At 43.4% G+C, this 13,421-nt stretch overlaps 1 protein-coding gene across 1 annotated transcript; it reads right to left on the reverse strand.

Annotated features, from left to right (window-relative positions):
- Positions 1 to 726: 726 nt before the first annotated feature.
- On the reverse strand, positions 727 to 6,795 carry LOC733521 (novel protein similar to X-epilectin). The gene is given in 7 exon segments (NM_001044447.1): positions 727 to 1,009; positions 1,344 to 1,617; positions 1,866 to 1,910; positions 3,411 to 3,544; positions 4,992 to 5,268; positions 5,592 to 5,665; positions 6,766 to 6,795. Coding segments are annotated over 6 exon segments (942 nt in total). The 5' UTR covers position 5,665; positions 6,766 to 6,795; the 3' UTR covers positions 727 to 870.
- Positions 6,796 to 13,421: the final 6,626 nt, after the last annotated feature.

Consider the following 13,421-nt stretch of genomic DNA (forward strand, 5'->3'; position numbering starts at 1 on the left):
GAGTTATACCTTAAAGATCAACTGCAGAAAGGAACAAATGGCAGCCCCCCCCACATCCCAGTAGAAAGTAATGGTACAATCACATACCATAGAGAGCGGACTGTAGGGCAGACAGGTTGAGCCAGAATAGAATAGAAATGGGAGCCTCTGTCTATACTGTCCCATTGCATGCTGGGTATTGTAGTTTTCTATTAATCCTAGCTGTAGGCTAATTATTAGCTACAAACTACATTACCCAGCATGCAGTGGGACAGGCACACTAGGGGGAAAACTTTGGCTAGTTTCCAAACTACAAACCCGCCAAGGCTCCAAAAACGAGCCCAAATTTGTACCGTGGTGGGTTTGTACTTTGGCTTTACATTAGTAGCCCAATTTGCCCCTGCTGGGCAAAGACCCATGTATCTAATTTGGCATTAACAAATACTGTACCTCTATTATTGGCCCAAGGCTAGACCCCACCCTACTACACTGTAATATAGGCAGGGGGTCACAGACACCTCCACCTATATTGCGTACAGGAAATTTCCTTGATCTGATTGGCTGAATCTTTCCAGCCAGTTGTATCAAATATATGGAAATTAGGATGAACATAAGGGACAGGCACAGTTCTGGATCAGTACAGAACCTCCCTACTTGGAAATGTGTTTACTGACCTAGGCTGCTCCAATTGAAAAACAATAAACCAACTAGAATTGTCTGTATCACAATCACACAAATCACACAATATGAACCAACATTTGTATTTATTGTTTCACAGCAGATTCATTCAGGTTAAAAAGCCAAAGTCTTCTTCAGCCTCTAATTGAATAAACTGCCTACGTCTTCCACAACTGATGCGTCGGAATTTTCACGGTTTGGTACAACAGGTTTCTATTCTTGCTCATAGACCTCCACTTCGCAGAGCTGGAGATATTCTTCCCGCCCGGGAATAACCACAGAGACATACTGACCCTCCTTCCCATCACAGGATACAGTGATTTCTTCGGAGTCGTCGGTTACGGCGCCGCATCTGAGAGAAAAGAGAATAACAGACGGTTTAATTGGCAACTGGACCTGGGGAGGAAGAACAGTGAGGCAAGTCAGCCAATACTTGTATTATCATGTTTCCCAGCCAATGGTTGGGGTGTCAGGTTGGCTCTAACCCTTACTGTATAATGGTTGGCTGCCTAACCCCCAAGCTGAGTACTAAGGAGATGTACATGAGTTTTATTGCTGATCATTGTGGTGCAGTTACACCCCAGGCACAGAGTTGGCTCCTGTACAATGAATTCACTTGGGCACAAACTGAAGGAGTAAGTAAAGGCAACAATGGAAGGAAGATGAGGGATGAGTATGGGACTCACACTGGGTTGTTATTATCGGCTGAATCTCCAACGCGGACCTCGGCTCCCAACAGGCGCTCGCTGCAGCAGTCCCCTCTGTTCACTATCACCACTTTCCCCACCTTGTACCTCTTCTTCAGGTTCAGCTGCCACCAAGCCGGGTTGTCATTACCGGTGAGGGAACATGATCCCGCCATCATATTAGAGTTGGTATTACCATCGATAGCGGCGGCAGCGTTGTACATGGGGCCATAAGTTGAGCTCTGTGTGGCTTCTCCCGATCTTGCAATATTAACTGCCAACAAAATGTTATTGGTCTTTCTTGGTTTGGGAAGATTCAAGCAATAAAAATGACAATTATGCCTCAGATACTTTACTTTTTACAAATGATACCTATAAAAATACCGAATTTTTTTTTTAATCAAATAAAATCAATGTTTTCTAAATTTATATGGGAAGATAAAAAGCCAAGAATTAAATACAATATTCTAACACTTCCCAAATTGAAGGGGGGGGGGGGGGCTGGCATTACCGGACACTTACCTCTATTATGTGCTGGTTCATCTTGGGATAACTTTCTATTGGCACCTGAAGGGGGAAAAAATACAACGGGTAGAATTAGAACAAGCAGCGACTTTCATACCTTTTCAGTTACAAGGTTCGGTTTTATTATTACAGAAAAAAGGGAATCATTTAACCATTAAATAAATCCAATAGGGCTGTTCTGCCCCCAATAAGGGGTAATTATATCTTAGTTGGGATCAAGTACAGGTACTGTTTTATTATTACAGAGAAAAGGGAATCATTTAACCATTAAATAAACCCAATAGGGCTGTTCTGCCCCAATAAGGGGTAATTATATCTTAGTTGGGATCAAGTACAGGTACTGTTTTATTATTACAGAGAAAAGGGAATCATTTAACCATTAAATAAACCTAATAGGGCTGTTCTGCCCCCAATAAGGGGTAATTATATCTTAGTTGGGATCAAGTACAGGTACTGTTTTATTATTACAGAGAAAAGGGAATCATTTAACCATTAAATAAACCCAATAGGGCTGTTCTGCCCCAATAAGGGGTAATTATATCTTAGTTGGGATCAAGTACAGGTACTGTTTTATTATTACAGAGAAAAGGGAATCATTTAACCATTAAATAAACCCAATAGGGCTGTTCTGCCCCCAATAAGGGGTAATTATATCTTAGTTGGGATCAAGTACAGGTACTGTTTTATTATTACAGAGAAAAAGAAAAGGGGTCCGATACCTGTACTATATGTAAAATATCAGGGATTAATATTCCTAATACTGATCCGATATCTTTGTTGTTTTATTTTTATAATAAGAATAATATTATGGTATCGGATAAATTAACTTTACATTTATTGAATGCGGCTAAAGCGCTTATCCCTAGAGCTTAGAAGAGTGTTAACCCTCCCACCTACACAGAATGCTTGAATTTGGTGGAGGAAATAAGGCAATTTGATTACAAAATGAGATGGCGCAATATCGAACAGTGTGGATAGAAATAAATATATTTATATATAAGTATATTAGTAAGGGGTTTAATGCAAGTAAAAAAAATGTCATTATTCATTACAAGCAGTTCCTTATTGATGTGCAGATCAGTGGGATACATTACTATAAACATTGGAGTTTCATCTGTAGGAACCTTCTGCTTCTTCTCAACACAGATGGAGAAGCTAATATAAAAGATGGCTTCTCTACAAGGGGACAGTGGTGCTGGAGCCAATGCAGTGATTGGTTGATACAGGACTGATCTGTCTTGGGAATTATGGCTACTGTGTTATTATTTGAATTATAGGCATCAGAACCAGGGAGGCAGGGGCCCTCCAGCTCATTTTGGCTAGAGGATGGGTTGGAGCTGTCTTTGAAAAAAGAAAATGAGCCAAACACAAGGCCTGTATGTACAGACATTGCTTAGGGAGAAATGATGTATTTCCATTAGTTGAAGATTATATTTACTTTTTGTTTTGGTCATATTTCCCCTTTAGGTGACCCAGTGTAGGAAAAGTGTTTGTTGAGGCCGAATGCCCATAACATATCCTTGGGCTCCCAGCGGCACTTACCTTCACTATAAACCTTCACTTCACAGATTGTGAGCTGTTCCACCCGCCCAGGGATAACCACACTCACATAGCGACCCTCCATCCCATTACAGCACAGATTGATGGGTCTGAAGACGTCGGTGATGGTGCCGCACCTGGGGGTGAGTAATGGGGTTATTTTGTGATATTGTGGAGAAAATGGTAAAAACTAGCGATGGGTGAAATTTTCTACATTTTACCACTGGCAGATTTTTTTGCGAAACGTCCACAAAAATTTACCCCACTACAAAAAATTGTCGCCTGCATCAAAAAAAATTGTTCATCTGCCAAAAAAAAGATTTGCAATTTTTTCTGCAAAACAGTGTCAATAGTACAGGGAAGAGCGACTAAGCTGATAAAGGGAATGGGCTCAGTTATGGGGAAAGGCTGGCCCAGTTGGGATTGGTTACACTGGGGAAGGGGCAGTTAAGGGGGGGGGTCACTATATATAAATATATAAGGGGGGGGCAGTAATGAAATAGAGAAAGTACAGGGAAGAGCGACTAAGCTGATAAAGGGAATGGGCTCAGTTATGGGGAAAGGCTGGCCCAGTTGGGATTGGTTACACTGGGGGAAGGGGCAGTTAAGGGGGGGTCACTATATATAAATATATAAGGGGGGGCAGTAATGAAATAGAGAAAGTACAGGGAAGAGCGACTAAGCTGATAAAGGGAATGGGCTCAGTTATGGGGAAAGGCTGGCCCAGTTGGGATTGGTTACACTGGGGGGGGGGGGGCAGTTAAGGGGGGGTCACTATATATAAATATATAAGGGGGGGCAGTAATGAAATAGAGAAAGTACAGGGAAGAGCGACTAAGCTGATAAAGGGAATGGGCTCAGTTATGGGGAAAGGCTGGCCCAGTTGGGATTGGTTACACTGGGGGGGGGGGGGCAGTTAAGGGGGGGTCACTATATATAAATATATAAGGGGGGGCAGTAATGAAATAGAGAAAGTACAGGGAAGAGCGACTAAGCTGATAAAGGGAATGGGCTCAGTTATGGGGAAAGGCTGGCCCAGTTGGGATTGGTTACACTGGGGAAGGGGCAGTTAAGGGGGGGTCACTATATATAAATATATAAGGGGGGGCAGTAATGAAATAGAGAAAGTACAGGGAAGAGCGACTAAGCTGATAAAGGGAATGGGCTCAGTTATGGGGAAAGGCTGGCCCAGTTGGGATTGGTTACACTGGGGAAGGGGCAGTTAAGGGGGGGTCACTATATATAAATATATAAGGGGGGGGCAGTAATGAAATAGAGAAAGTACAGGGAAGAGCGACTAAGCTGATAAAGGGAATGGGCTCAGTTATGGGGAAAGGCTGGCCCAGTTGGGATTGGTTACACTGGGGAAGGGGCAGTTAAGGGGGGGGTCACTATATATAAATATATAAGGGGGGGTAGTAATGAAATAGAGAAAGTACAGGGAAGAGCGACTAAGCTGATAAAGGGAATGGGCTCAGTTATGGGGAAAGGCTGGCCCAGTTGGGATTGGTTACACTGGGGAAGGGGCAGTTAAGGGGGGGTAGGATCCCTATATACTGTATAATGTAGGTGTTTGGTACTTACACTGGGTTGTTATTATCTGGGGAATTTCCAATGCGAATCTGAGCTCCCAACAGTGTATGAAAGCAGCAGTCCCTCCGGCTCACTATGACCACTGAATCAACCTTGTAATTATGTTTCAGGTCCAACTGCCACCAAGGGGAATGTTCTCTCCTAGTTTCTGCACAAGGGTGTCTCATCATGTTGTAATCACTGATACCATCAAAGGCTCTTTCAGCCGAGTAATCAGGTCTAGAAGTGGAGCTTTGTTTGGCAGTTGCTCCCTTTATTAGATTACTTTCTAAAAAATAAAATGTTATTAGTGAGTTTCCTTCTAGAACAATGCCAGGCACGCACAGTCACTGGCTGTTATATTATTACTGATGCTATGGCAGCCTCATAAGCGCTGTAAGGGGTGGAGCTAATTAAGGATTAGAAATATTTATAATGGGAACCCTGCACATTGGGCCACAGTTGCTTCATTCTCGTGTCAATAAGAGGAGTCAGGATTATTTTATTACACGCACATTAGGGCGTAGGAATATATCTTGGTATAAGAAGTTCCATAAGGAGTTTTGTAAGTAAAAATTCAAAATTAATACTAAATCAAGAATATTTTCTTACCTTCCTGCCTGAATTTGCAGGAATGGACCCACCCAATGGAGATGCAAACCAGCAGGACCACAAAGCACTTCATCCTAAAGGAGAAGAGAGAAGATACACTGTAGAGAGACAATGATAGGTAGAGAGACACTGATAGGTAGAGAGACAATGATAGGTAGAGAGACAATGATAGGTAGAGAGTCAGCATCTTGATTCCTTGTTTATGAGCCTTTGAATTGAGTTCTAATTTTCTATACATTGGGGGCACCAACCGTCCTCCTCCTTACTTACTGGCTACAGAAACTGGGGGTTACAGTTAGTGCCCCCCTGTATCACACACATGTACAGATAGTGTAAATGGGAGAAAAGTCACTGGCTTGGAAATTGTGCTCTAGATTTCCCATTTTATGATCATGGAGGCTGTAATGGTTGGTGCATCATTCCATGATTCTTACTCAGTGAGTGAGCCTTTGGGATGAGTGGGACCTAAAGGGGCACCTTATACAAAGGGTCCACTTACCTTTCTGCCCATCTCTCCTCCTTCTCATTTCCCTTTCAGCCTCCCTTTCCTCTCCCCTTTTGTATTATTTTTAACTGTTTGTCTTACTACCACTCATACTCATCTCTCTCCCCCTTTCAGTATTTCTCATGTGTCTCCATTTGTCTTTCTACTCCCTAATTCTTTTCCCTCTACTCAAACCCTATTTTCCCTTTTTCACTTTGCAAATCAATTTGACTAAATTGGAGAACTGAGCAGCAAACTGACAAAGAAGATTCAATGTTATGCACTTTGGTAGAAATAATATAAACACGAACTATCTACTGAATGTGGGTTTCCTTAATGGAGAAGGATCTGGGGGTTTTTGTTGATAACAAGTTGTCTAATTCCAGGCAGTGTCATTCTGTGGCTACTAAAGCAAATAAAGTGCTGTCTTGTATAAAAAGGGCATTGACTCAAGGGATGAGAACATAATTTTGACAATATTCACATGCGGCGCCCATAATCCCACGTAAATATCCCTTACTGGGGGGATGAGGATACAAGTTATTCAGTGAATAATTGTATGGTGCCCAGAGCATGGCAGGTCAGTATCAGTCAGTATATACATTACAGTAAATACCCCAGTACCTATATACAAACAGCTATATACACTATATGAGCACAGAATTGTAAGGGGAATAGGATCATCTCTACCTGTCAGTGGGTCGGGTTAATGTCCGGCTTCTTTCTTCTCCCCCTGCAGTACCTGCCTCCCCTCCCACCTGGCTCCTCCTTATGTACCATTCCTGGGGGGAGTGGCCAAGTGGCCAAACCAGGTGACCGGACCTGTTTGACTGATCAGAATCCCAATGTCATGAGGCAGAACAGGACTGTAATACTGCCCCCCCGGGGCATCCTAGCTTGGGGTGCCAAAGAAAGGGGGAACCTGTTGCTCAGCATTCTGCACTGATCTGGGACTGTAGGCTTTATTCCTTTACATACAAACACCTATAATTACATTTAAGTGCCATTTCTGATTCCTGTTTTGCAGGATAAGTAGACCTATAAGACATTTATACTGGTTTTGCCCTTAGGTTGTCCTGTAGGAATGTATTCCATAATTGTCATTTTAAATCAAAGTAATAGGATTTCTCCCCAGACCCAAGTATATAGTTGTGCTACATCTGTGTGCATCACTGTGTGCGCTGAATTACTTATGGGGGCAATACACGTGTGCATATGGAGCCATTTACACTGCAGGGGAATATATTAGACTGATCTGTATTGAATAAAAGTGTTAGTGTTGAGGTTGGTAAGAAAAAACCTGCTTTTAAAGCAATTACATTAGCTGGGGAAGCTGGGGCTTTCATCAGGTACAAGGGGGCAAATAAAGCAGCAAAAAAGCTATCGGGCAGCTAAAATAGAAATGGAAAGGGATATTGCAGCTAGGGGTAAAAAGAATCCAAAATTATTTTTTAATTATGTGAATAGTAAAAAAATGAAGCAAGAAGGGGTGGGAACTTTATTATCACGGGGGGGTAAGTTGGTTGATGAGAACGGGGAAAAAGCAGAAATTTTGAACTCTTATTTTTCATCTGTCTATACATCTGAGGAGCCAGATAATGAAGGCTTCCCTTGTAATATGCCCAGTGCTAGTAATTTAGCTACTGACGCGTGGGTCACTCGGGGGGGAATTCAAAAGAGACTTGAACATGTAAAGGGAAACAAAGGTCCAGGGCCGGATGGGATTCATCCCAGGGTATTAAATGAGCTGAGCGCTGTGATTGCCAAACCTCCTCACTTAATTTTTCAGGATTCGTTGAGGTTTGGCATGGTGCCGAGAGACTGGCGGATTGCTAATGTGGTGCCGTTATTTAAAAAGGGATCCCGTTCTCAGCCTGAAAACTATAGGCCTGTTAGTCTGACATCAGTAGTAGGAAAGCTTCTGGAAGGGGTAATAAGGGATAGGGTACTTGAATACATTGCAGTTCAGACTAATACATCTTGCCAGACTAATTTAGTCGCCTTTTATGAGGAGGTGAGTAGGAACCTTGATGCTGGAATGGCAGTGGATGGGATCTACTTGGACTTTGCTAAAGCGTTTGATACAGTACCTCACAGAAGGTTAATGATCAAATTGAGGAATATTGGCCTAGAACATAATATTTGTAATTGGATAGAGAACTGGCTGAAGGATAGAGTACAAAGAGTGGGGGTAACTGGAACATTTTCTAATTGGACCAGTGTGGTTAGTGGGTACCGCAGGGGTCAGTCCTTGGGCCTTTGCTTTTTAACTTGTTTATTAATGACCTGGAGGGGGGCATAGACAGTACTGTTTCTATTTTTGCTGATGACACAAAATTGTGCAAAACTATAAGTTCCATGCAGGATGTGCCGCTTTGCAGAGCGATTTGACTGGGAAACTGGGCAGCAAACTGGGAAATGAGGTTCAATGTTGATAAGTGCAAAGTTATGCCCTTTGGTAGAAATAATATAAATGGGAGCAATTTGGGGGGATCCTTAATGGAGAAGGATCTGGGGGTTTTTGTTGATAACAAGTTGTCTAATGCCAGGCAGTGTCATTCTGTGGCTACTAAAGCAAATAAAGTGCTGTCTTGTATAAAAAGGGCATTGACTCAAGGGATGAGAACATAATTGTGTCCCTTTATAGGTCCCTGGTAAGGCCTCACCTTGAGTATGGGGGCAGTAACAGTGAGTATGGGGGGCAGTAACAGTGAGTATGGGGGGCAGTAACAGTGAGTATGGGGGGCAGTAACAGTGAGTATGGGGGGCAGTAACAGTGAGCATGGGGGGCAGTAACAGTGAGCATGGGGGGCAGTAACAGTGAGTATGGGGGGCAGTAACAGTGAGCATGGGGGCAGTAACAGTAAGCATGGGGGGCAGTGACAGTGAGCATGGGGGGCAGTAACAGTAAGTATGGGGGGGCAGTAACAGTGAGCATGGGGGCAGTAACAGTAAGCATGGGGGGCAGTGACAGTGAGCATGGGGGGCAGTAACAGTAAGTATGGGGGGCAGTAACAGTAAGCATGGGGGGCAGTGACAGTGAGTATGGGGGGCAGTGACTGTAAGTATGGGGGGCAGTGACAGTGAGTATGGGGGGGGCAGTGACAGTGAGTATGGGGGGCAGTGACAGTGAGTATGGGGGGGCAGTAACAGTAAGCATGGGGGGCAGTGACAGTGAGTATGGGGGGCAGTGACTGTAAGTATGGGGGGCAGTGACAGTGAGTATGGGGGGGGCAGTGACAGTGAGTATGGGGGGCAGTGACTGTAAGTATGGGGGGCAGTGACTGTGAGTATGGGGGGCAGTAACAGTGAGTATGGGGGGCAGTAACAGTGAGTATGGGGGGCAGTAACAGTGATTATGGGGGGCAGTGACAGGGAGTATGGGGGGCAGTAACAGTAAGTATGGGGGGCAGTAACAGTGAGTATGGGGGGCAGTAACAGTGAGTATGGGGGGCAGTGACTGTGAGTATGGGGGGCAGTGACTGTGAGTATTGGGGGCAGTGACTGAGTATGGGGGCAGTGACTGTGAGTATGGGAGGCAATGACTGTGAGTATGGGGGGGTAGTGACTGTGAGTATGGGGGGCAGTGACTGTGAGTATGGGGGGCAGTGACTGTGGGTATGGGGGGCAGTGACTGTGAGTATGGGGGGCAGTGACTGTAAGTATGGGGGGCAGTGACTGTGAGTATGGGGGGCAGTGACTGTGAGTATGGGGGGCAGTGACTGTGAGTATGGGGGGCAGTGACTGTGAGTATGGGGGGCAGTGACTGTGAGTATGGGGGGCAGTAACAGTGAGTATGGGGGGCAGTGACAGGGAGTATGGGGGGCAGTGACAGGGAGTATGGGGGGCAGTAACAGTGAGTATGGGGGCAGTAACAGTGAGTATGGGGGGCAGTAACAGTGAGTATGGGGGGCAGTGACTGTGAGTATGGGGGGCAGTGACTGTGAGTATTGGGGGCAGTGACTGAGTATGGGGGCAGTGACTGTGAGTATGGGAGGCAATGACTGTGAGTATGGGGGGGTAGTGACTGTGAGTATGGGGGGCAGTGACTGTGAGTATGGGGGGCAGTGAATGTGGGTATGGGGGGCAGTGACTGTGAGTATGGGGGGCAGTGACTGTGAGTATGGGGGGGTAGTGACTGTGAGTATGGGGGACAGTAACAGTGAGTATGGGGGGCAGTGACTGTGAGTATGGGGGGCAGTAACAGTGAGTATGGGGGGCAGTGACTGTGAGTATGGGGGGCAGTGACTGTGAGTATGGGGGGGTAGTGACTGTGAGTATGGGGGGCAGTGACTGTGAGTATGGGGGGGTAGTGACTGTGAGTATGGGGGGCAGTGACTGTGAGTATTGGTTCTCCCACCCAGCCCCCCCCTACCCTTCTACCCCCGGTATCTCATTTCCAGCCCATACCCACATATGCACATATATTCCTTATCCCTCAGCAGCACAACCCAATGGGAAGAGTTGTAAGTGAAGCTCAAGGAAGGAAAGTGACCCCCCCCAGAGATACTTGTAATAATAGGGGGTTTCACTCGAACTTTGATCAATCTGCCCCTAAAAGTGCCCCCCAGGAAATGCCATTGAAATGAAAGAGCACAAAATGTCCACAAGCTGTCTGTCTGTACAGGTAGCAGAAGTGCCAAATCTACTGGCAGTGAAAGGGTTAAATTCCACCCCACCAAAATCCTTACTACAGAAACGTAACAGTTGGGGCAGTTTTCCCATTAAAATATATTATTACATGTCATTAAATCATCTACATTTTTTTTCTCCACAGTTACTGTGATTTTCATGACCCCTGGCAAGAACCAATCACTGCCCTTAAGCAGCCGAATAACATCCTGCTGTTGTGGCCAAAATACTCGCTTGTCGGCTCCAAATCCAGTTAAACCAGGTGAAAATTCATGAAATGTTTTTTTACGATGCGATTCTACAGGAAACACCAGTAAATTCCTCTGACTCCAAAAATATTTTTTTGCTCGGGAGAAAATGCTCAAAGCAAATGGCAAATAAAGGGCAAATCAAATACGTTTCACTGGAACAGTAACAATGGAAAAGCTTGCGTTTTATGTATTTATGTACAGGTTTGGGATCACTTATCCAGAAACCCGTTATCCAGAAAGCTCTGAATTACGGAAAGCCCATCTCCCATAGACTCCATTTTAATCAAATAATTCAGAATTTTAAAACTGATTTCCTTTTTCTCTGTAATAATAAAACAGTACCTGTACTTGATCCCAACTAAGATATAATTACCCCTTATTGGGGCAGAACAGCCCTATTGGGTTTATTTAATGGTTAAATGATTCCCTTTTCTCTGTAATAATAAAACAGTACCTGTACTTGATCCCAATTAAGATATAATTACCCCTTATTGGGGGCAGAACAGCCCTATTGGGTTTATTTCATGGTTAAATGATTCCCTTTTCTCTGTAATAATAAAACAGTACCTGTACTTGATCCCAACTAAGATATAATTACCCCTTATTGGGGCAGAACAGCCCTATTGGGTTTATTTAATGGTTAAATGATTCCCTTTTCTCTGTAATAATAAAACAGTACCTGTACTTGATCCCAACTAAGATATAATTACCCCTTATTGGGGCAGAACAGCCCTATTGGGTTTATTTCATGGTTAAATGATTCCCTTTTCTCTGTAATAATAAAACAGTACCTGTACTTGATCCCAACTAAGATATAATTACCCCTTATTGGGGCAGAACAGCCCTATTGGGTTTATTTAATGGTTAAATGATTCCCTTTTCTCTGTAATAATAAAACAGTACCTGTACTTGATCCCAACTAAGATATAATTACCCCTTATTGGGGGCAGAACAGCCCTATTGGGTTTATTTAATGGTTAAATGATTCCCTTTTCTCTGTAATAATAAAACAGTACCTGTACTTGATCCCAACTAAGATATAATTACCCCTTATTGGATGCAAGACAATCCTATTGAGTTCAATTCATGTTTTATTAATTTTTTAGCAGACTTAAGGTATGGAGATCCAAATTATGGAAACACCCCTTATCCGGAATACCCTTGGTCCCGAGCATTCTGCATAATGAGTGCTATACCTGTATAAAAAAATATGTATTTCTGCTCCAAACTACTAACACTCTAAAACTGCAGAAATTTCTAAAAATCTGCCAAAACCTTCACCATCCCCAAAAAGCACATTGATCCCAGAAAACCCACATTCAAATGAATCCAGAATGGGTCAAAATATATTTCTACTCCAAACGGCAAAGTCTTGCTAAAGCCAACATTTTTGAAGAAATTTCAACAATAAAATCACAAAAAAGCATAAACAACGTGAATAAAATAAAAATACTTAACCACATGTTGGAGGGAATCCCCAAAGAGCAGGCACTGGGTTGTCACGTTTCTGCTATTTAGGGTGGGTGCTGGGACAATAGGGGCCTTGGGGTGACATGACAGCCCCCCATGTATATTAAATCCATTGCTGCTTTAGGCCTGTGAGCTGAGCAGAGAGAACGAGCCGGGATTAAAGAGATTTTAGTTATTAGAACTATCATCATGTTTATGGTATATGGTTATATATCTGTGATTATACTGTGTACCCAGGGATGTGCCCAGTGGTACTGCTAGGGTTAATCTTTAGAATAAACCTAACTGCCTGCCAGGAATGTGGGAGCGCCAGTAAATGTAAGTATTATGTATTTATTTATATAGCACCGCAATAGTAAAAAGTGCTTTAAAAGGTGTGAACACAAATAACAAAGAGAAAGAAAGTTTGCCAGCGCTTAGTTTGCCTTTAAAAATAATTTTTACAAAAAATGAGGTGTTAGTACCACACTTTGGCCAAAATATGTAAGCTCAAATAACACACAAATAACAGTTTAGTTATATAAAGTTACACAGTAATAACAGATAAATCAGGGCTTAAGAGCTTTCAGTACACAGTTTGGATGAGGTCCCTGCCCCAAGGAACTGACAATCTATCAGGAACAAACTGAAACAAAGGGGGGTGGGTTATAAGTGCACAATATTCCAGGGGCAGGCGGGGGGCCCAATCAGTGAAAGGTTTTATGTGTGACTTAGCTGTTTTGGTGAAATGTATGGTCAGTAAATGCTCTTGGGCTAAACACAAGGCCCAGAGGGAGAATACAGGTATGGGACCTGTTATCCAGAATGCTGGGGTTTTCCGGATAAGGGATCTTGCCGTAATTTGGATCTCCATAACTTAAGTCTGCAAAAAATCATTCAAATATTGAAAAAACCCAATAGGGCTGTTCTGCCCCCAATAAGGGGTAATTATATCTTAGTTGGGATCAAGTACAGGTACTGTTTTATTATTATAGAGAAAAGGGAATCATTTAA

The sequence above is a fragment of the Xenopus tropicalis genome, chromosome 6 (assembly GCF_000004195.4).
Source record: "Xenopus tropicalis strain Nigerian chromosome 6, UCB_Xtro_10.0, whole genome shotgun sequence".
Classification (NCBI taxonomy): Eukaryota; Metazoa; Chordata; class Amphibia; order Anura; family Pipidae; genus Xenopus; species Xenopus tropicalis.